Genomic DNA, 21,055 nt, shown 5'->3' with positions numbered 1-21,055 from the left:
TCAGCGCGGTCTTTGGAACTTCCTCGCATCCATTTACTCTCTTTGGTGAAATCGGCCAGACTCATGAATTTCAATTCCCTCACCAGCCTCCCCTCTCTTTTGTGGAAATTCAAGTGTCGTGTGGGAAGTGTTGACAAGAGCAAGGGGCTGCTCTATTGCACCGCTGCAAGCGGAACCTGCACACGCAGCCCCTGGCAATCCAATCGATCCCTTGAACTGACAACGAAGCCTGCGAAAGAACAAGAAAATTCTTCCGTCGAATGGTCTTCTAGCTTCATATTAGAATCCTTTCTTGGCCTCATACATTCCAACCCAGCGCTAAGCTCGTGCTTAGAGCAGCTTGTTTGACAACGTTGTACCTCTGTCTCGGAAATGATAACGCTAATTCTCCGCGTTTTTAACCTCATCTCGATCGATCAATGCAGACTGATCTAATCTCCACCGGGAGCCATGCATTATTTGAGCGATCGCATGACAATAACGCGTCTCCCAAGGGCGTAGAATAGCTTTGGCTGCAGGACATTGCCCAGTTAGAGAGACAACAGATCCTCAGTCGGGCGAGAATTGTCTATTGTGCGGCTCGACTTTTTTGTTCAGCGCAAATGAAAGTATCTCTGTTGAACTTTCCGCAGTCTACATTCCATGCTACAGGCTGTCCAATGGACTCTTTCACTTCTGCCTTGTTTTTTTCTTCTTGTTTGCCCTACACCTTGTTTACGATCTGTTTCCTCTTTTCTTTCTCGCCTGCTTTCCAATTTTGATCTCTGATATACTTACTTGTGGACTCACTCGATAGATGAAATGCTCGATTCAAAGGCTTGGGGCCGCAATTCATTGCATTCCCTCATCTTTACTAGGCAGATCACTAGACCTTTGAGTGTTCAAACCAATTCACGTCAGGGGTTAATCCCACTGATCACCTCCCGGATAAAAGATCGCGTCCAATCGGAAAAAGCATACTATGAACCAACTGATTCTAGCTATCCGTTCCAAGCTTTTTTGGTACCGGTACCAAGACTTTATTTGCTTGTCCAAGATTCTAGATAAGGTTTCAAAGAGGAAGATGCACCCAGTGACGTTTGTAAAAAGTAGCACTGGAAAGATGTCGAGTATCTACCTACCTACTTATGTACCTAGCTACCTCCATAACCTAAGATAATCTACCCAGAATCCCCTTTATAGTGGGAAATCTCATCTACCTAGGTGGCGCAGGTACCAGATTATGCGTTTTTCAAGTTGGTGCAGGTAGTAGAAGGTCATTGGAAATTTACGTCGGTACTGCTAGTACGATGGATGGGATGGATGGGATTGCTGGTTGTCTACAGAAGATATGGCGCCTGCAAGTGCCCGCAGGAGATATATATCTGCGTTAGGTAGTCACCCTGTCCGTAGCTTAGGTTTCCACCAGCTTCCCTTCCGTGAGCTTTAGTAATCGAAATGGATTCCAATTGAAAGTAGAGACCGAAGAATATCCAATTACCATCAAGCCTCATAATACTAGGATCAATAGGTAACAACATAGCTGCCCCATGAACTCAAGCCAGACATTGGGCTTCTTCCTCATGTTGGTTGAAACCTTAGGTAACAGTGTAGAAAATAGAGTCCACAGCTCCAAAACAAAATACAGACATGTTTATTATTTCAAGTTGGCCCCTAGCAACCTTGAAGTATATATTCACGATGAAGTGGGAGGGGAGAACAGACGGAGTTACGTCCTTGTTCCTGTACCAGTGACTAGTCAGTACTCGTGCGACGGTTCGTTGTGACTAACTTAACCTTAAAAATTTATCCATTCGAATTTTTGTGACGCACTACGGCACGACATCCGAGTCAAACATATTTATGGAGATCTGCAGGTCCAGCGGTCATCAAGATCGCGAACCAGGTCGTTGGAGCCTCGGGAAGGTAACAACAGCCTTGCAAGATACCAACTCCCACCCTATTACCCAGAACTAAATAGATCATGGAATGGATCCTTCTGTCGGCCGATTCCCTCTGAATCGATGGGCATAACTTTACTATCACCTAACGGGGGCAGGTGACTGAGAGTCTCCAGTCCAGCCGAGACGGGCGCTACAAACTCCGGAGACCTTTAACACTTGATACCGAAATCAAATTCCATTTCAGCGTATTGACGGGGGGCTTCCATAATGAACATTGTAGTGTAAGCCGAAATGTACAAATGGTGTATCAGTAGGTAGTAAGAGACCACCACCCAGAGTGTCCCTCCCAAAAACGAGGTTCGAAAAAAGGGAGGGAAAGCCAGACGAGAACAACCAGGACCACAGACCGATCAACAAAAATCGGAAAGTATCCCACAGAACCAGAATAATAACGTTGAATCAAAAGTACCATCCTGTCCCATTTCGTGGACTGTCATCATAAAATCATCATATTCTAAAAAGGAACCGAAAAAAAGAATGAAAAAAAATCCTCCGACACTAAAGAAATCCCAAAAAACCCCTGTATCATGCTAGCTCAAGGCTTTGACTTTCAGCTCTAGAGCACACTCAACTCGCGCCGACTAGCGCTCCGCAGACTTGTCCCCATGGCACCTCGCCCACTCCATTCCGATGACGAGGAATCCCCCCTCGCCCTGGGGCTGGCCACACTCTTGCCTCCACTACGAAAGGACTCGGCTTCGTCAAGAGTGGGCGTTCCACCGACCATGACCGGTCGGACTTTGGCACCGACAAAGCCACGCCGATCTCGACCCGTGCGACCGCGGCCCAGCCAGTTGTGCTTGAGAGCTTTACTCAAGACTTCAATGTTCTCCTGTGGCTGATCGTCTGTTTGGACGCTGGCGAGCACGCTGACGCATTGAAGCATTCGGCCTACCGTCTCGGTAATGACATGGGACGAGTCCGTTGAGCTTCCATGGTGGATGATCGTGGGCCGCTGACTCGGGGCTTGGGAGGTCATGGAGGAAAAGATAAGCGCGTCCGGGTTCGAGGAAGTATTGGACGCCGCGCGACTGCGAGTGTCGTTGCTCAGTGGACGCACCAGTGCGCTAAATGAGTCTGACGAGTAACTATCTGCGGCGCCGGTGCTGAGTAAATTTGACGACTGTGAATTATAGCTACCAGGCGTCGCGTCAAGAGACGCGGCGGTTCCGGGACGACCGCCCGCGCCACTGCTCTTCGTAGTGACGCTGAGAGGCGCGAGCCCTGAGTTGATGCTATCCAACGAGAGTCGAGAGAAAGTCGTTTTAAGGATTTCGTACCGATTCAGAATGATGCGATCGCGGAATGCAATCAAGACTAGGTTACGCACGTCGAGTGCTTGACCGGGCGGAAGGACCCCCCAGAATTCACGAGCCTCGCGAGGGGTCATGAGAGATCCTGCCCCCTTGAATTCCAGGTCCAGCGGTAGAAACACGGCCTGCATAAAGGGTAAAATGGTGCCGAAGACCAACATCCACGCTTGCACAAGGTGAGGTACAAGCTTCTCATCGGGAACTCCGATCAAGAGGCTGTGGTTGAGTGTGGCAAAGCCAGCCTCCAGTAGCTCCCGGAGATCCGTGACGATCTGGGCGGGCGCTCGTTTATGCACAAAGAGTTGCAGGTGTATCAGCACCAGCTTATTCAGATCTTCAATGGCGAACCGCACATCCTCCCCGGCAAATATGACCAGCAATTTAGCCTTGAGGAAATCCCACGCATCTTCCGGAGACATGTTGTTGAGCCCGAACACTTGCAAGGTCTCCCGTATCACAGCCTCGCCCAGAATACCAGAGGGACTGGCCAAGGAAGACGGACCTGTGATCCCACCAGGCGTCGTGGCACCGCTTGCCGAGCTCGTAAGCCATTCTAGTGGATCGGATTCAGCAAGCGCTTTTTCTTCCTTCTTTTTCTCACGGAGTGCTCGTCCACCGTGCAGCAGGTCCAGCCCACTGACCGACTTTCCAAAGGTGGCCCCCGGCGCTGGAGACGCTGGACTCGTAAAGGAATACAATGACTGCGGTGCATTAGGGTCGGCCGGTCGGGAATTGCTCGATGCCGAGGAAAGTGGTAGGTTGTAGTGGTCATCACGGTCTTTCAACTTGAGTTTTTGCCGGGACAGGAAATGATGCTTGTGCTTGTCCTTATCCTTGTCCTTGTCCTTCTCCGGAGGCGCCGGGGGTCGATCCGCCGGGACCACAGTGCTGACCGAGGCATTGGACAAGTTGTACATGGAAGAGTTGTTCGAGGGAAGATCGGCCAAGCTAGTAGTCGAGGCGCTGACGATGCGTGACAAACTGGGCATCTTGCTGGGTGATGGCAGCCCTCGATCCCGATGATCTTTGTCACGACTGATCCCAATATGTTTCGGTTTAGAGAAAAGTTTCTTGATTTTCTGCTTCTCGGAGACTTGGGCTTCAGTGGTTGACGACCCACCGCCGGTGCGTGGGAAGACAACGTTCGCTGCCGTCGTGGCCACATTGGGTGCATTCGTTGGAGGGGGAAGAGATGGAGGGGGCTGATTGACGCGGAGGGGAAGGGGCATCAGAGGCGGCGATACACTCTCATTGCGCTTCGTCTCATCGGCCTGCTGGGATGTGGTTTGTGGTCGTTTCATCTGTTGCATGGCCGCCTGGGCCGCAATTCGGGAAGCTGAAACCGTCGGGGCCTGCTCTGACGATGCGGTGGGCAGCGAAGGCTCGAAGAACCCCTGTGAATGTTGTCTGGATCGATGGCGAGGTAATTCGATAGAGGGACCCCGACCCAGTGGCCGACGGCCAGTGGAGGAGTCCGCGGGCATTGCGCGAGCTGTGTACTGAGGTGACGTGGTGGTTGAGGCGGAGCGCTTCTGAGGAGAGAAATAACTTGAGCCGTGAGGTTGTGTAGAGACTGGAGTGATGGGCGCAGCCGAGACGGTGGTCACATTTGACGAGGCGTCGCTGCCAGACGAGGCGGGTCGGCCGATGTCCTCTTCATCCGATTCCTCGTCGTCCTCGTCTTCATCGTCCGAAGGCGGTCGTGGTCGATGCTGAGGATGTATCTGCGAAGGATTGCGGCAGCCGGAGACCGGTGGGCCGGTGACAGCACGCCCCGGCGAGTTTGTCAGACGAACGGTAGGATTCATGACAAGTGACATCCATGGCCCCTGCTGGGTTCAAAGGCCGGAAAGGGCAGTTGCGCTAGGGGGGTTGAATTTGGGTACGTCCCAGCCCAAGTCGCACTCGGGCCAGTTGGAGTCGTGAATCTGCTGCCCCAGACATCCTCGATCGGGTTTAGCGCGCGGCTCCGCTGATCGTTGGCTTTTTTTTTTCCTTTTCTTTTTCTTTTTTCGTTGTTACGTGCCTCCTGCCCGCAATCGATCATTTGACCCCACCATAACTTACCCTTGGAACTTCCGCAGTGCCTTGGTCACCCTCCTGCTCTTGCATATCATCAGAGACATTCCTCTTACCACCGGACTTCCCAGCTATCATCGCTATTCTATTCTTCTGGCCACATTATTCGCAATGGCCAATACTCCGTTGAATCTCAAGGCAGTCTACACGGCACCTGATACCAGCAAGACGTTCACACATGTCATTTCGGTCGACTCGAGCAAGGATTCATTTGCGGCGAAGCAGTCACATCTGACAGCCCTGCAAACTCTAGTCCCACAGCTGCAGGAGGAAATCAATGTCTTTTTGACTGAACGCATGGAAGAAGACAAAAAAGCACAGGGTGCTATTTCGGAGAAGGAGGCTCGAGAGGAGGAAAACTACGGCGAAGAAGTCGTGGAGGACGACGCTTGATTGAAGGGTTTCGCATCAAAAAAAAAGAATTGATATAGTACAGTACACTGGGTATCAAAAAGAGAAATCCGCAAGACAGAAGGAGTCGTCGGGAAGACACCAAAAACAACACCCCGAAGCAGATGGAAGAGAAGATCATACCCGACGAATGCAGTTGCGGAGCATGGAAACAAAGGGGCCACAACGACAAGAGGGGGGCGTGAGGGGAGGGGAAAGACATAACAACACAAAATTATCCAGCTCGGATGTTGCTGGACATGCGATTCGCACAACCAAGATGAATGACGGTGTTACTGTATCAAGTCAGCAAGCGAGACCCGAATCTCAGGAGGGATTTTCTCATGGTGGACGTACTCGGGAAACACGTTGATCACACTTCCGCCCAGTCGCTTGTGGCACACGCCACAGATGCGCTCCTCGGTCACATTCACATGGCGAGCACGAGTACCGCCGCCCCGAACACCCTCGCCCAAAGCGAGTTGAGCTTGCACCTGCAGATCGCGCGTCTTGCGCAGACTCGCCACGATCCGGGCCTCGTTGAATACGGTATTGGCCGCTCGCATTCGTCCTTTGAAGTAGAATTCCAGATCGCGCACAGGAAGGGTTGCGGGGATCAGCTTCAACGCCGCTTCGGCCGGCAGACGAGAGCCGTGTTTGGCGAGAATGGCCAGTGCCGGGCCATTTTGGGGCTGGTACCCGTGTGGGGGTGTGAGGTAGAGGGAGAGCAGGGTCAGGTAGATTGAAGCCTCTTTCTCGTCTTCCGCCTGGATCTGGCTCCGTGCAAGATGGACTTGGTTGCAGTATCTAAAGAATTTAGTGGTTGAATGTGAAGAATTGAAAAGGGTCAGACGTACTCTTCTGCCTTGTCGTGATCGTTCAACTTGAAGACGTAGATTTCCAAGACCTGCCGGTGTTGGCCCATCTTGCTGAACACAATGGCTCTGGCCTCGTGGAAATTGGGATCTGGAATCTGGTGAGAAATCGCAATCAAAGGGAGAAGGGGCGTTCACTTGTCCCGAAAAAAACAAAAAAAATAACTCACCATCTCGATTCAGACGATCCAGAATCTTTGCGGGCGAATACTGCTCACTTTCCTTGAGCATATTGAGGAACTTCTCCTTGCACATTGATTCATCTTGACCGGCGTTAATTCGATCAAGATACAACATCAATAACCTTTGATGCAAGTCCGGAGAGAGATCGTTCCACTCATGAATGACATGCTCAAGATAGCGCACAGCGATTTTGACATCGATCTTCTCCAGGAATCCGAGCACCCGAGACCGAGGCAGAGTCTCCGCGTTCTCCGTCTCGGCGAGGAAGATTTCCATGCCCAAGTCATGGTTCTCGCGAATCGGCCATTCGGCGAATTCAAGGATCAGATCAATTTGATCCGGAGGCAGATTCTGTAAGTATCCGACTGTTCGCGTAGGACCAGCAAGCAGGCCTGACTCCTCCTGTCCGAACCGTTGCAAGATCTCCAGAGCCTGGCGGTGCAGTTTTTTGCCGTGCAGGAAATCGATCAGATCGTTGTATCTGCCGGTTTCTTCGAGACGTTCCATGACCACTTCGGGGTCGCAGAAATTGGCAATTCGGAAAAGCGAGCCGGCCAGAGACGGTGTTGCGTACATGTGCGCGCGGAATAAGGTCGTATCGACCAAGCGGGCCTTGGTGCGCAACGTCTCTAAGAAATCTTCTTCGGATGGGAAATCAAGAAGCTTAAGAACAGAAGCGCTAGCTTCATCTTCGGCCTCGGTGGGAACGGGTGCTTTGAGGGTACCGTCGGGGCCAAGGAAACGCTGGAAGCGTCGACGTACATCTGCCAGATAACCCTGCAGTTCACGGACGGAATTCCTGAGGTCTTTGAAATTGTCAGTGGACCAAACGAGTAGAGTGACAAGGATGATGAGGGTCCGCCGTACCTTTGTCTTTTTCCTTGTCCTCTCGAATGCTGCTCGTATCACTCCCCTCATCCGGCCTTCGACGGAGAGATCGTACCGAAGGCGCGCGGAGAGATGCGATTGCTGTCGCAGGTTCCGGAGCAGGCTCGGGCGTTGCCTCAGACGAACCGTCGCTTTGATCGCCATTGGTGTGACCATTTCCTTGTCCATTTCCAGTCCCATTACCATTACCATCGACCTTTGCATCTATCCCATTTTGCTCCGCTTCGTTAGACAAGTCGCCCGCAATTAGTCGCGGATACAGTCGGATGACCGTCTCTGGAGGAGCGGCGACTGCGGTAAACAGATCCAACGAGTCACGATACTTTCGAAGCAAAAATAGACTCTGAGCCTTCTCCAGCTGGGCTTTGCGCAGCCGACCCGGCTTATCATGAATCAAAGCGTCCTCCAGCATACCCAGCAAGCTGATCGCTTCATCCAGGTATCCCTTTTCCACCAAGGCGTCAATTTGCGTGTCATAGCTCAGAGCTTCCATGCGCCACACAGTTCGGTCACTGGCGACCAAGAACCCTTTACCGGCGTGCGCCAGGCTGATATTCGGTTGAGGGATATGCAGGAACGTGGCCGAGGGTAGTGGGATGGATTGTAATAGTGACAGCGTTTCGGGGTTGCGCACTTCCAGGACACCCTTGGCCGTATCATGCAGGGCCAACAGGAACGGGTATGAATACCCAATCTCGACCGGCGCATGGCTCCATGGAATCTGACGTCGTCCCAAAGGCTGCCCATCCACATCAATGAAATGCGTGTTAATATCCTTTGCCAGCAAGACCTGTCCCTCCCGTAGCCTCGTCGCCAAAGGTCGCGGGCTCATCCCGCCAATTCCAATATAACTCATACTCGCGGCGCCAACGCCCGTAAATCGCCCAGTCTCCTCCATACTTCCCGGTCCTCCTTGCAGCTCGTTCATCTGACCCGATTCGATATCCGCCATCACATAGCCCGAGCTGAGTCCGACCACCATCCTGGTCGCAGAGACCCACGTCAATGTCTTGATCGCACTGACAAAGCTCAACTCCAAATGCTGAGCCTCCAGCTCCATATCCCGCCACGTCCACAGAATCACCTTCCTCTTCACCGCCACCGCCACCCGCGAGACAATCGCCGGCACATTCGTATCGGGATCATTCACCACATTCGACGTAATTGAAAAGGTTGAAGCTCCTTTCGTCGCCAGCAATTGCTCCTGAAGCTCATAGCTCTGCGAATCATGTAAACTGACATATCCACCCGACAGCGAAACCAACACCCTGGCCTCTTTCACAAGCGCCAGCTGCTCAATCTTGTACCGCGCAAATTTTTCCTGTTCCCGCAGCAATTCCGTCTTGCCTTCGTCATTCACCCGGTAAATGCGAAGTGTTCCGTTGTTGAGGCCCGTGAGAAGGCGGTCGCCGTATGCAAGGACGGATTCGACCTTGGATTTGTCGCGCGGCTTAAGCTCGACCAGCGGCCGCGCGGTGAAGGCGGATAACATCGCGCGAGCCGGAGGGGGAGGTGTAAGCTTGCTTCAATTCATGTCCTCGCGTATTGAATCTGAAGAAGGGTGGTGAAGTTGCAAAGGGTCGCAATTCGGCCGTGAGGGGGTTGGGAGGGAGAGCTTGAATGTGCCCGCTCAACCCCCCCCGTCTTTCCGCTCCGATGCCCCGTGCCCGGACCACATTCGGGATGCTCGTGACGTCTTGTGTTGAGTCAGCTGATGCCTGAGGCGGTCACCTCGTTGGGCCTCGGAGTTGGCGGGATGGAGAAGTAGAGACCCAACGGGGTTTGGTATGAATCAGGAACCTCGTATGAATAGAGTCCAGGCCAGGAGTTACCAATTACTCACCGGTGATAAATTTCAATACAGATGAGACTGCGCTTGGGATGATTTTCTCCAACTAGCCAGCTCGTCAATATGGGATCAAAGTGATCGTGACCATCAATGTTCCTAGATTGACAACACTAGCCACCATAAGAGGCACAGTAATGGTGCATACTACGTCGAAATTGTTGATATCGCTGGCAAATCTAATCCACTGGATGGTCGACTCGCCGTTGGAATCATTTACTCTCAAGAACCCAGGCACTCAAAACGAACAGACATGCATGATATTTGGTATCTGAATAAAGGCATGTCGAACTCAGAAAAACAGGGTACCTCCCCCGTATGCATCCCGAACCCAAACCAGACCAGATGCCATCCAACGCCGTCAAAAGCAACCTTGATGCTATGTGAAGACCCCTTCAATGAGCGATCCGCCCAGAGAGAAAGAGAGTGTGTGACCAAAGAAAAATAAGGATGGGAAACTCCAAACACGACAAGAGAGATTTGTGGGATTTCAGGGGTCATCAGACTGCCTCGCGGGGGCGCGATGGAGCAAATGCTTTTGCTCGCGCCGGAGAGGACGTGTGGACAGGTCGCTCAGTGAGCACCGGTGGCAGCGGCACCCTCGGCACCCTCCGCCGGGAAATCCTGATGCTTGGCCGAGGTACCTTTTCCGCGCCAGGTCGAGACGGCGGGGATGTTCGCCTTGAAGCGGAGCTCCTCGGTGCCGTAGGCACGAGGGGTCAACTTGATCAGGGTGTGGAGGGGAACCTCCATCCAGGGCGACTTCTCCTGGGGCACGTTCATGAAGTAGGCGTAGATGCAGCGCAGCACGGCCTGGTGGGTCACAATGATGACGTTTTCGCTGCGCTCCAGCTCCATGATAATGGGCTCCAGACGGATGACCACGTCGCGGTAGGACTCGCCGCCGCGGTAGCGGTAGTTGTACTTGTCTTCGTCACGGGCCGCAAAGTCCTCGGGGTATTTCTCCGCAATTTCCTCGTAGGTCAGACCATCGCAGACGCCCGAATCCAGCTCATCCAGAGCCTTCCACTCCAGCTTCTCATAACCGGTCTCGGCCTTCAGGTGGCGGGCAGTCTGAATGGTGCGCTTGAGGGTCGAGGTCCAGATGACAATCTTGGTGTTGGCGGGCACCCCCGACTGACGGAGCAGCTCGGGCAACTTGCGGGCATATGCCTCACCCCGCTCGGAAATGTTGGCATCTCCACCGATCTTGCCAGTCAAGTTGAATTCGGATTCACCGTGCTGTAGTTCCCGTTAGCGGACCGTTGCCGTCACTTCCGATACCCGTCACATTGCACTCACGCGAGACAGCCAGATCGAGCGGGGCTTGATGTGGAGGTTCTGGATGTAGTAAACCAGACGGCTCGACAGGTAATCCTTGATCTGATTGATGATGACGGTGGAGCCCACATTGATGAGCTTGACGTAGGTGTAGTTCTTCTCATCATCATCGATGGTCTGGTAGACCAGCTCGTAGTTGCGGATGCGGTTGCGGAAATCCAAGGCCGCAAGCTCCGGATCCTGACCCTTGTAGTCGGGCGAGGTGGTCTTGACTTCGAGGATGTTGTTCATGATCAGGTCCTCATCATCACAGATGGACTCCACAAAGAGGGTCTCAATGTCAGCCTTGTGGCAGGTTTCATAGATCCATTGGCGACGTTCCTTTGTGGAATTTGTGGCATCCAGGACGGCCACCACACCCTTTCCGTCATGGAACCACTGCAGCATGTCGGTCATGGCAGCTTCAGCAGCGGCCCGGCGCATGCGCTCACCTTCTTCATTGTGGGGATCAAAGAAAGTTGCAGCGGGCTGAGGGGTGGCATGGCGGCGGTAACTACCGACGTTGAACACTTTGGCGGGAATGCCGACCCAGGCCAGATATCGCATGGCTGATCATGCTGATCAGTACACTGATGCATGAACCGGTGAAGACGATCTGAACAGGTGCGAAAACCCGCATCACTGTGTGCTCACGTGAGATCACATACCTTTTCCAGCAATGAGACTCTTGCCTCGAGCAGGCAGACCAACCATAACCACACAGATCTTGTAGTCCTCGGACTTCAGGCCAAAGTAAGCGGGGAACATGATGAAAGGTGGATTGATAAAGACGGGATTCAGAAGCGGTTGAACTGGCGCAAAGGGAGCAATGAAATGAAAAGGGAGGATGAGGGTTGTGAAGAAAGGAAGTCTCGATTGAGAGACAGCCACGAGGGAGGAAAGAGGTAGGTTGCGCGCCGTGGGCAGGATCAATCGCGTAACGATAGGAAATGGCACGCTGCAGAAGGAAAGAGATAAACTCTCTGTACAAGGATCGTGCAATCAAAACTGCATGATCCATCGGTGCCTACCCGATAGACAGTCTGCCTTCGTGATCTGTGGTGGACAGACTGGAAAGAAGTATACCTTTCCGGTCACAATCCGCGCCAAGTCTATACGGAATGACATGGACCGCAATGTGAAGAGCCGCAGCCCAGCTGAGTGACCTAATCAGGAGGAGCCTTGCTCGCTGATTCAATCCTCTGCAATGCACCAGTATCATGGCCAAGTCCGATCTTCTCCGTGGGCTCATTCCACTATACGTACATCACCCAAGTGAAGGGGGGGGGGGGGGCAATTGATTGATCCTGACCCTGAGCCCGACTGGGACCTACAGCCTGACTTCGAGCATGACCATGACCGTGCCCATGACCATAGCCAGCAGTATTTGGGGAACCAGCAACTAGCTCAGTAGCTCTGAGCCGCAGCAAATGCCGGTCGGAGAGCAGCAAGCAGGAACCGAGGCTATCAAAAACGGCGAGGGGCAGACCACGCGGGCATAGATCGTTTCCCCCGCCTTTGAACCCGGGCGGTCGATCGGGGCCCAGCCGGCGGAAAAGGAAACACGGGGCCAAAACGCATAGGAGGGGGAAAAACAGATACGGGTATGGAACAGAGAAGCAATTGTGATCAAATTATCAGACAATCATCTGAATCCAGAATTGTCACTTACACTGGCCATAAACACTTTGTGTTGCTGCTGGCTCCGGAGAGCGCTTTTTGACGACATGGTGGTCGGTTGTGGTGTGCCGATGATGTCGGAAAGATTAGGGAGAGAGATCACGTCCGGTGCAGGCGGAGGAGAGCACAGAGGGATTGTATGAAAGATCAATGCGGTTCATACAATCCGACGCAGGAGTATATCGACCACGGAGAGGGGGAAGACGTGGGGAAGAGGAAGTGGTGGGTGGTGGATGAAGCTTAGATGCAGATATGCAGGAGACACCAGGAAATGGAATTCAAGTAATCACCCCTCAACTGACCGAGGAAGAAAAGGGAAAAAAAATGGCTCAATTCCGACTCAGAAAAGCAAAAGAGGATGCCGTGTGGTTTAGGAGGGGATCGATGATAATGCGGTGAGCCTGAGGTGGGTTGGTCCGAGTCTCCACCATCACTTCACGTCATCCGAAACCTCTTCCCAGTTGCAACCAAGCCGAGCCTCCGATGGGATCGGCGAGACAACAGAGATCCCTCTGAAGCGATGTGGCCGGATATTAACTTAAAGCAAGGCACATTTCATCGTGATGCATGACATATAAATATTTTGTTTTTTTTTTCATGGAGGTGGGGGGGGGGAATCTATTTTCATAACTCCATTTCCAGAGGATGCGCCAATTCCGTGCGTCTCATCATGCAATGACCGTTCCAGCTTTTTGGTTTGGGGGTCTGTTTTGGGTCTACAGAGGAGCCTCCTCTGGTCCGGCCGACGAAGATTGACCTTCGGGCTTGGTGGCGGTGCCACGGGCTCGCTGCACCCGCAGAGGCCCTCCCCATGGGCCCTGCTGCCCATTCAGTGTGTCCATGGCCCGTTGAGCCTCCTCCACGCTGCTCAAGTCCACAAACAGATAGTAGTGGTCACCAGGCTCGAATCGCTTCGCCGGATGAGGGGAGAACACCTTGCTGACGGTCTCACTGCAATTGACAATCCGAGTCAGTGACTGGTCAGACGGGACGTGGATGCAAAAAGATTTGTTTTTTTGCCCTCGTCTGGCTCAATCTCAGGTCGCGGGGGTAAGACATCACTTACACATTATATCCTTGGAAAAAGGTCTTCATGTTGCTCTGCACACTCTCGGGTTCCGTCAACCGGGGCAAACCTCCCACATACACCCGCTGACTCGCATCGCTGTTGGACCTGAAAGTGCTGGTGGGGTTACTGCTGGAGGGACTTCCCTCGGAACGCCAGCGACTCATGGCAAAGGGGGTGCGAACCGGCTGCTCAGCAGCCCGCTCGGTCTGAGACTTGGCCACACCAGGCTTGATTCGGACCGGGCGGCCTTGCATCTCCTTGCCATCAAGCTCGAGCATGGCCCGCTCGGCATCCTCCTTGGTCTTGAGGTCGACAAAGCAATAGGAGGGGTTACGGCCGGTGAAGGGGTCCACGGCAATGTCGACGCGCTCGCTATCAAAATCATGTCTCAGTTGCCATCACTCATGGGAAGTTGTGGTTCACGTCCCCCCTCGGGTGCTCGGGTCGAGCGCACACGTGTTTCGTGTTCGGTGTGGCATACATAGCAAATTCCGCCGCCGTGAACAGCGCCTCAACATCCTCCGACTTGGCCGTATAAGGCATGTTGCCGACATACAGTCGACGACCCTCGGAGATGGCCTGGGGAGTGGTGCGATATGTGTTGGTGCGGGTGGAGGAGGGGGACGCCCTCGGGCTGCTGTTCTCGCTCTTCATGCGCCAATTGGGAGAGTTGAAGGCGCGACCGTTGGTGCGGACATTCTGGAAGGGAGACTGAGGAGCTTCTAGATAATGCAATTGTCAGCTGCTGGCCGGAGGTCTTGTGTCGTGGTTGGTCTAGACCAAACTTACTCTGCTCCTCGGACATTGCGACCTCGATGTCTGCCATTGCGTTCTGGTAGAGAAGTATCTGTAAGGATCAGATTAACATATGTCCACAGCAATTGGGCAGCATCGACAAGATGATCCGAGAACCTCTCCACCATCAATGCACTTACCAACTTTGAATACGAGAAATTCTTCCACTCACACTCCGAGCATGTCGTGCAACTTTTTTTTACTTTTTTTTTGTGTTTGTAAGTGCAAACAGTGCAAAGCTTTAGGGCGGGGGGTCCACCTGAAGCTTCTTTCCGTAATTCATGAAACGCGGGCATATATGTAGCTCATCACGACCCAAAAAAATTGTCTAGCACTACTTAAAAACTTTTATCTTATATAATTTTTCTTATCCTTCGTCATATATTTTATCCTCTGTTTTCTTAGTAAACTATTATAACTATAAATAAAGAGTGTCAACAGTGCGCCCCAAGAACCGTTTGAAGCTAAAGGAACGGCGCAAGGCGTATCGTGCTCTACTTTGGTTGTATTGCCGCTTTCCCCACCGCCGATATCCTGGCCCTGCATTCAGTAAGCATCATAAGCCTTCAAAACATGTGATTGGCACGCTCAGTTTCCAGATGAGGCATTTGGACGATATGCTAGTTGACAGTTGTGTCAGGAACAGTCAGCTGAAGTCAGTATCACGTGATCGAATTTTCCAACCCAATGGGTTCCAATGTCCCATGCTGAGAGGCTCCTTCCTGCCCTCCGTCTCATCCCCATCTATCCACATCGCATTCCTTGGACGGCTTACGGGGAGCGATATCTGTAGTGAAATCTATAAAGCCCTCTATTCCACGTCTATCTGCCTTGTTTAGCAGGAGCCCAATTTCGATGTCTCTTCCAGGGCCACCATTACCGCCCGGCATACTCGTTGATGAATAGGTCTCGCTAGTGTACAACTCGAAGGATTTCTATCCAGCGAAGCCCGGAGAGGTACTCGGCGATCGTTATCAGACGTTGGTCAAAATTGGCTGGGGCGTATCTTCAACAGTATGGCTCGCACGTGATTTGCAGGGGTAGGTTTGAATCACTGCAATTCGATTCAACTCAAAGATGTCTTGCATCTAACAAACCTACGGGCATATCAAGGAGACAGAGAACGTCGTGGCGCTGAAAATTGCCAATATCAGTAGGAATTCTGCTGGCCACGAACGTGAAATTGAAGAGCTCATTTCCATGGCGAACGCGTCACATCGTGGTCGCTCACTCATACGCACATTACTCGACTCCTTCGAAGTTAAGGGTCCAGAAGGTATCGTGTCTTGTGTATCCACCTACGAAGGAGCCACTGTCGATGTATCAACGGCGCTTTGGCGATAAAAGAATGCCACTTCCTCTCAGTAAAACTTACATTCGTGCTCTTCTTACTGGGCTTGATTATCTCCACAAAGAATGTAGGGTAGTCCACACAGGTAGGTCGATATTTTGCCCCTCGCTTGCTATGAGTTAGACTACTTGCTAGCCAGATTTGAAGCTTGAAAACACAATGGTCTCATTCGAGGATCCAAATATCCTTGCTGGTTTTATGAATTCCCAGCTTGAAAGACCGATGGCTTTCAAAATTGATTCGACGGGCCGACCGGTGTATCAATCGCAGAATGACTTCGGGCTACTGAAGAGCCTGAAAAGTATACCACAGCTTGTTGACTTTGGCTTTGCAACAAGACTTGAGGAAGGAAGATGACGACTGGGGCGTCTGGCCTATTTAGCCAGACTACTATCGAGCACCAGAGGTGATATTGGGAAATGGATGGCAAATGCCTGCAGATATATGGAATCTTGGTGGTCTGGTACGCCCTATTCTTCTGAAATACTATTACACCTACTAATTCCTGATCAGCCATGGGATATAGTCGAAGGCAGAGAGCTATTCCGGCACATCCATGATCAACAAGGTCGCTATGATGCTAAATTGCATATCGCTGAGATGATAGCCCTACTTGGTCCGCCCCCTCTAGAAGTCGTACAAAGATACCAATTCATGCGAGAGTACTCGTGGCCGGAACCTGTGAGACGTGAAGACAACAGGGTATGCCGGACCGCGGAAGAGTACTTCTGCGGGTCATTTTTTGATAATAATGGTACTATTGAATTCCTTCTCCCAAATGAGTTAATGCCTGGCTCACGAAATATTTAGGACAACTACAGGAAAACTGGCGGAGCATCCTTTCCTTCAACCTAAGCAAATAAGCACAAGCGTCTGATTTTTGCTACGTTTGCTGGCCGAATGGCCGGAAAATCATAGTTGACCCAGTATGACCGTACCATCGGATGACCGATTGAAGTGTTCTGTCCCTCTTTAGAATGACAACTCGTAGACTCTCACTGGTTTATATTTTAAATGGGGCCTCAGGTTTGTTTTTGGCAGGAAGGGGTCAGCGTCGCTCCTGCCTCGTCGCGGAGTAGGCTCATAGCCACCAATAGGTCTGATATGGATTCATTTACCACGACCTCCCGCTGGCCGACGCTTTTACCCTGATCGTGCAACATCAGGGCGGCATTACTTACCTACACTGCTATACAAGAAACATGAGAGGAACAGCTTTCATGCGATGGCCGTTCACAGCAAATCGTAAGACAAGAATCTATTCATTTTTTCTGCCCGAAGTGAGGGGCGGGGAAGGGCCCAAGTCACTCAACATCCTCAATGATTACATGCGTCCACCGACTCAGCGGGACCCTCCTGGTCCACGAGAAGAGCATATCTGCTTGCACAAACAGGGCCAAGCTTGATGTAGGGCATTTATTACGCCGAGTGATAATTTACCCTGTCGTGTGGAATGGTATAGATAGTAGAGTCAATTTATATCTTAGTATCTGTGAATAACTCTCGTATTCCTAGAATGCACCAGACTGCAGCTTTCGCCGCTTCTACGCCACGAGTCGATAAGCACTAATGTCACAGCTTTGTGGCCTAAAAAAACCAGTCGCTTGCCTCGAGCTTGTTGTATGGCTTCTCAGCGACATATTGGTCGCTGAAAATATGTCCGATGACACACCCGAGAAAGCCCCTAGTGTATTCCATGATAGTGTAGCAGGGCCAGTCATTATAATGGATCTGAGTTAGTAAGGAGCACCATGACAGCTAATTTTATGTAATTTCGAGATGAAATCCCACTGATGATGAGCGCCAGCTTTTCTCTGGGACTGGTGTGGAATTTTGACACGACATCCACATCCTAAAGAGCCGTACACACTTAGAACTCACCTATGATTGAAGAGCAGACCTGCATATCAATCACGTGACAACGCTTAATCTTTACTTGTACAACTTGTACAGGGTATTGATGGCTATTTACATACTGGATAAACAGCCTGGCTGACCAAAAAGTTGTTTGGAAGATGATCACGATTGGCAATTTGAAAGCCACCCGGATCTTTTTTCCGAGAAACTAAGCTTGTAATAACGGAAATGACTTCACGGTGAAGGGCCACTTGCATCACGACTTTTGGATGCGGGCCCGAGAACAACATCCACAGAAAATGTAGCATGTGACCATCTCATGACCAGTACGTACAGACTTAAAACTCCGATCAACTACTCAATTTTGATTTTTAGCACGCCAAGTTTTCATGAAAAACTGATAATACTTTACTTCATCATGCCCAAAGGATCCTGTCTCTGCCATAAAATCCAATACGAATTTCAAGGAGACCCTCTCATGAAGGTAAGCCAGTTCCTCACGGTGGTATCTCTGGAGCAAACTCAAACAAAAAAAAATCGCAGGGCCCATGCTACTGCTTATCATGTCGGAAGATAAGTGGCAGCACCAATACCCTCAATCTCTTACTCCCAGATGACAAATTCAGCGTCACCAGCGGTTCCCCAAAACAGTATACAGAGATGCATGAGAGTGGCAAGAAGCTGACAGTCTTCTTTTGTGGAGACTGCGGATCGTCTGTCTATAAAACCCACGAGCTGTTCCCCGAGAAGATTGTCCTTCTGGCGGGAACACTCGACGATGCAGACGGTCTCGAGCAGGCAAAGCCTCAAATAGAGCTCTTTGCGAAGCATCGGCCGTCGTGGCTGCCTGGTCTTGATTGGGCTGAGCAAAAAGCGGAATTCTGATTGTTTTTCTGTTATAATGGATGGTCTTCGACTTACCTTGCCCTCTTACTTCCAGTCTGTGGGTCTTGTTTGAGGATGGTGAATAGCAGCTAATTGATGAGAATATGAATTACTTGTCGAAGTCAGCTAATTGTTTGAAGCATCAGCAACTTTTTCATTGGATCACTCTTCGACTTCGACTAGACTTCTCGTTCTCATTAATAACACAGAGCAGCTTATAAAGACGTTGAGATTTGCTCTCTAACCTCAAGCACTGACTTGTTCAGTTCTGCATTGATCTTGAGGCTTCGGCCACTTCGGCTCAGTCGCATTCTCCCGAGAACTGTAAAAAGGCAGCTTAAGTGGCAGCCGCGTTTCGTTTGTCTCGACAACACACTAAACAGCTCCACCTGCACACTGTGTTGTTGTTTGTTGAATGGAAAGAGCGCATATGCCAGGCAGAAGCTGCAACTTGGAAGGTCTGGATTACTATGTGGTCATTTTGCATGAGGCTTATTCATGTTTAATCTAAAGTCGAAGTTGTAGTAGGAGGGGTACCGCCGCCCTACTTGGGTTTTAGGGAAGCGCAATCTTATCGTCGAGCGTGCTGAAATCAGTGTGGGAAGTGGAACTAGATACGGTTGGGCGCATACCTATTGTTAAGTTCCGGATACTCGCATCGTATGTCACCGAGTGGTTTCCAGATAAGGAGAGCCAGGCCTGAAGCCTTTTGTGGAAGTGATGTCTCGCGTCACGCCTGATTTAAGTCAGGTGATCAAAGGACCAGATATCTTTCACACTTCCCAACTCACACTTGATTTATTCTCACCACATCAAATTATCAAGCTCCAAATATGGATTCTCCGCCCCAGGAGGCGACTGCTTTTCCAGAAGGCCATTTGCCTAACATGCAGGAAGCTGCCAGGGCTCTAGCCAACCGAGATATCCCTCTGGTGGAGTATGGACAACAGATACAATGGCGTTTTGGATACGACGTGGTTCTCACTGCAAGTGATACACATTCACTTTCTGACGACACTCTCCAGCAATGAGAACCTCTGCTCATGTCTTGGATTACAGCTTCTTGAATTTGCAGTGCCCGACGCGCTCCTCTCGCTCTCGTCGCAGATTCTGTCGGATCATGGCTCGCCTCGTGTATCCCCCTCCACGGTAGAGAATTACAGGCACACCGCGTCAGAAGATGGCTGCATCGTCCACAAGCTAGACAGTGCTTGTCTCATCTATCTCTACCCGTTGTCGCTCGTCGGTTTTACGCTCCAAGACACCGTTAAGGCTGAATCCACCTTTGATCCCACGCTGAAGATCCTGACGCCCCAGCCCCGAGTTTACATGTCTTCGCTGATCTGTTACCTCCTGGAACATCCGTTGGAAGATTGCACCAAACGTCGAGTCACTGATGACCTCCTGAGTTTTATCACATTCTATGTTCTTCGTTACGAGCCACTGGATACGAAGAGCGGCGAAAGTGCCGAGGACGAGAGCGAAGAAGCTTACCAGGAACGGATCGAGGAGGGATTGAAAATGATGAAATCTTGGGATTGGGATGCTGACGAGAAAGACTACCTGCCCATTGCCGAATCAGTAGCTCGGGATTATCGGTCCATAGAAACACTAACTAGCTGCGGATGAAAACCATGTCCTCCACCTTCACCGTGGCTTCAATCAAAGGGCGCATTTTAACATGACACTGGTACAGCTTGCTCATCGCAGAAATTAGATCCTCTTTGGGTTTTTCCGGGTAGCCCTCGAAATCAATGAACAGATCTCCCTCGATGAACCATTTCAGAATTGTTTCAATGTCGCTAACGTTGTTTTGTGCCTTACGGAGGCTTTGAGGGCGGGTAGAGTCAGCCAGGAATGACCATCTCTTAACTTTGATGAGAACAAGGACAGAGGGTGGATGATAAGAACTGTAGCTGGACCATTAGTAGAAACTCATCTCACTTGGAACACAACGAGAAACAAACTTTGCTCGTCAGTGAGGCGTCCTTGTTGGTGGTTGCCCGCAATAGTGAGGATGGAAACCGTGCTGGCGTCGGGCAGTTTCAATGACCGGCTTCCACCCTGCAAAAGCTCAACCTCAACACTCTGGCCCTCTGCGACTTCAAAAACACGCTTGGCACAGTCAGACAGTCGAAACCCCGAGTGAGCACTGAGGAGGAGGTTCCGGACGTCTCTTGGATCCTCATCAACGATGATATCGATGTCCTAGATACAGTTGGTGATATTTTAGCCGAGGGCGAAATAGCATAGCGGAAAAATTTCGGGTACAATTGTCATTCTGGAGCCACCGAGCAAAGAGGTTGCATATCCGCCGATGAAGCCATGGCGAATGTTCCGATGGGTAAGAATATTGGTAGTATTCTTGGCCGCGATGTCGAGAGGCTCGAAGCGGTTCTGAGCTGCCACGCGTTGAGAAGTGTCCATTCCTTTATTATGCGCTCCAGCCACTCACAAGTTCCGGCGTGGAATTATCAAAGCAAGCTCACAATTCAATAGTGATAAATCGCGGTGAAGGTGACGAGTGTTGAGAAGATTGAACAGGGTGAGGTGAGATGCACGGGAAGGATTCATTTTGATA

General features: G+C 51.2%; 8 protein-coding genes across 8 annotated transcripts; 3 read left to right on the top strand and 5 right to left on the bottom strand.

The window, feature by feature from the left end:
- Window positions 1–2,499: 2,499 nt before the first annotated feature.
- On the bottom strand, window positions 2,500–5,064 carry POX_e06262 (uncharacterized protein; the record flags this gene model as incomplete). The annotated part of the gene is made up of 1 exon (XM_050115086.1): window positions 2,500–5,064. The coding sequence occupies one exon, from the start codon at window positions 5,062–5,064 to the stop codon at window positions 2,500–2,502; it is 2,565 nt and encodes an 854-aa protein (XP_049967546.1).
- A 382-nt stretch (window positions 5,065–5,446) lies between these two features.
- On the top strand, window positions 5,447–5,728 carry POX_e06261 (uncharacterized protein; the record flags this gene model as incomplete). Its single annotated transcript, XM_050115085.1, has 1 exon — window positions 5,447–5,728. One exon carries the CDS (start codon window positions 5,447–5,449, stop codon window positions 5,726–5,728), a length of 282 nt encoding a protein of 93 aa, XP_049967545.1.
- A 232-nt stretch (window positions 5,729–5,960) lies between these two features.
- On the bottom strand, window positions 5,961–9,163 carry POX_e06260 (uncharacterized protein; the record flags this gene model as incomplete). Its single annotated transcript, XM_050115084.1, has 5 exons — window positions 5,961–6,021; window positions 6,083–6,532; window positions 6,583–6,691; window positions 6,771–7,589; window positions 7,651–9,163. The coding sequence occupies 5 exons, from the start codon at window positions 9,161–9,163 to the stop codon at window positions 5,961–5,963; spliced, it is 2,952 nt and encodes a 983-aa protein (XP_049967544.1).
- Window positions 9,164–10,090: 927 nt separating this feature from the next.
- POX_e06259 (Fructose-2,6-bisphosphatase) lies at window positions 10,091–11,605 on the bottom strand (the record flags this gene model as incomplete). Its single annotated transcript, XM_050115083.1, has 3 exons — window positions 10,091–10,759; window positions 10,820–11,406; window positions 11,506–11,605. 3 exons carry the CDS (start codon window positions 11,603–11,605, stop codon window positions 10,091–10,093), a joined length of 1,356 nt encoding a protein of 451 aa, XP_049967543.1.
- Window positions 11,606–13,233: 1,628 nt separating this feature from the next.
- On the bottom strand, window positions 13,234–14,412 carry POX_e06258 (uncharacterized protein; the record flags this gene model as incomplete). Its single annotated transcript, XM_050115082.1, has 4 exons — window positions 13,234–13,468; window positions 13,584–13,958; window positions 14,068–14,308; window positions 14,376–14,412. 4 exons carry the CDS (start codon window positions 14,410–14,412, stop codon window positions 13,234–13,236), a joined length of 888 nt encoding a protein of 295 aa, XP_049967542.1.
- Window positions 14,413–18,007: 3,595 nt separating this feature from the next.
- On the top strand, window positions 18,008–18,474 carry POX_e06257 (uncharacterized protein; the record flags this gene model as incomplete). The annotated part of the gene is made up of 2 exons (XM_050115081.1): window positions 18,008–18,073; window positions 18,163–18,474. 2 exons carry the CDS (start codon window positions 18,008–18,010, stop codon window positions 18,472–18,474), a joined length of 378 nt encoding a protein of 125 aa, XP_049967541.1.
- An 833-nt stretch (window positions 18,475–19,307) lies between these two features.
- On the top strand, window positions 19,308–20,103 carry POX_e06256 (uncharacterized protein; the record flags this gene model as incomplete). The annotated part of the gene is made up of 2 exons (XM_050115080.1): window positions 19,308–19,411; window positions 19,500–20,103. 2 exons carry the CDS (start codon window positions 19,308–19,310, stop codon window positions 20,101–20,103), a joined length of 708 nt encoding a protein of 235 aa, XP_049967540.1.
- A 306-nt stretch (window positions 20,104–20,409) lies between these two features.
- POX_e06255 (uncharacterized protein) lies at window positions 20,410–20,901 on the bottom strand (the record flags this gene model as incomplete). The annotated part of the gene is made up of 2 exons (XM_050115079.1): window positions 20,410–20,682; window positions 20,746–20,901. 2 exons carry the CDS (start codon window positions 20,899–20,901, stop codon window positions 20,410–20,412), a joined length of 429 nt encoding a protein of 142 aa, XP_049967539.1.
- Between the last annotated feature and the right edge of the window lie 154 nt (window positions 20,902–21,055).

This window comes from Penicillium oxalicum, chromosome V, assembly GCF_001723175.1.
Source record: "Penicillium oxalicum strain HP7-1 chromosome V, whole genome shotgun sequence".
In the NCBI taxonomy this organism is placed as follows: domain Eukaryota; kingdom Fungi; phylum Ascomycota; class Eurotiomycetes; order Eurotiales; family Aspergillaceae; genus Penicillium; species Penicillium oxalicum.
This window is presented reverse-complemented; position numbering and strand designations above follow the sequence as displayed.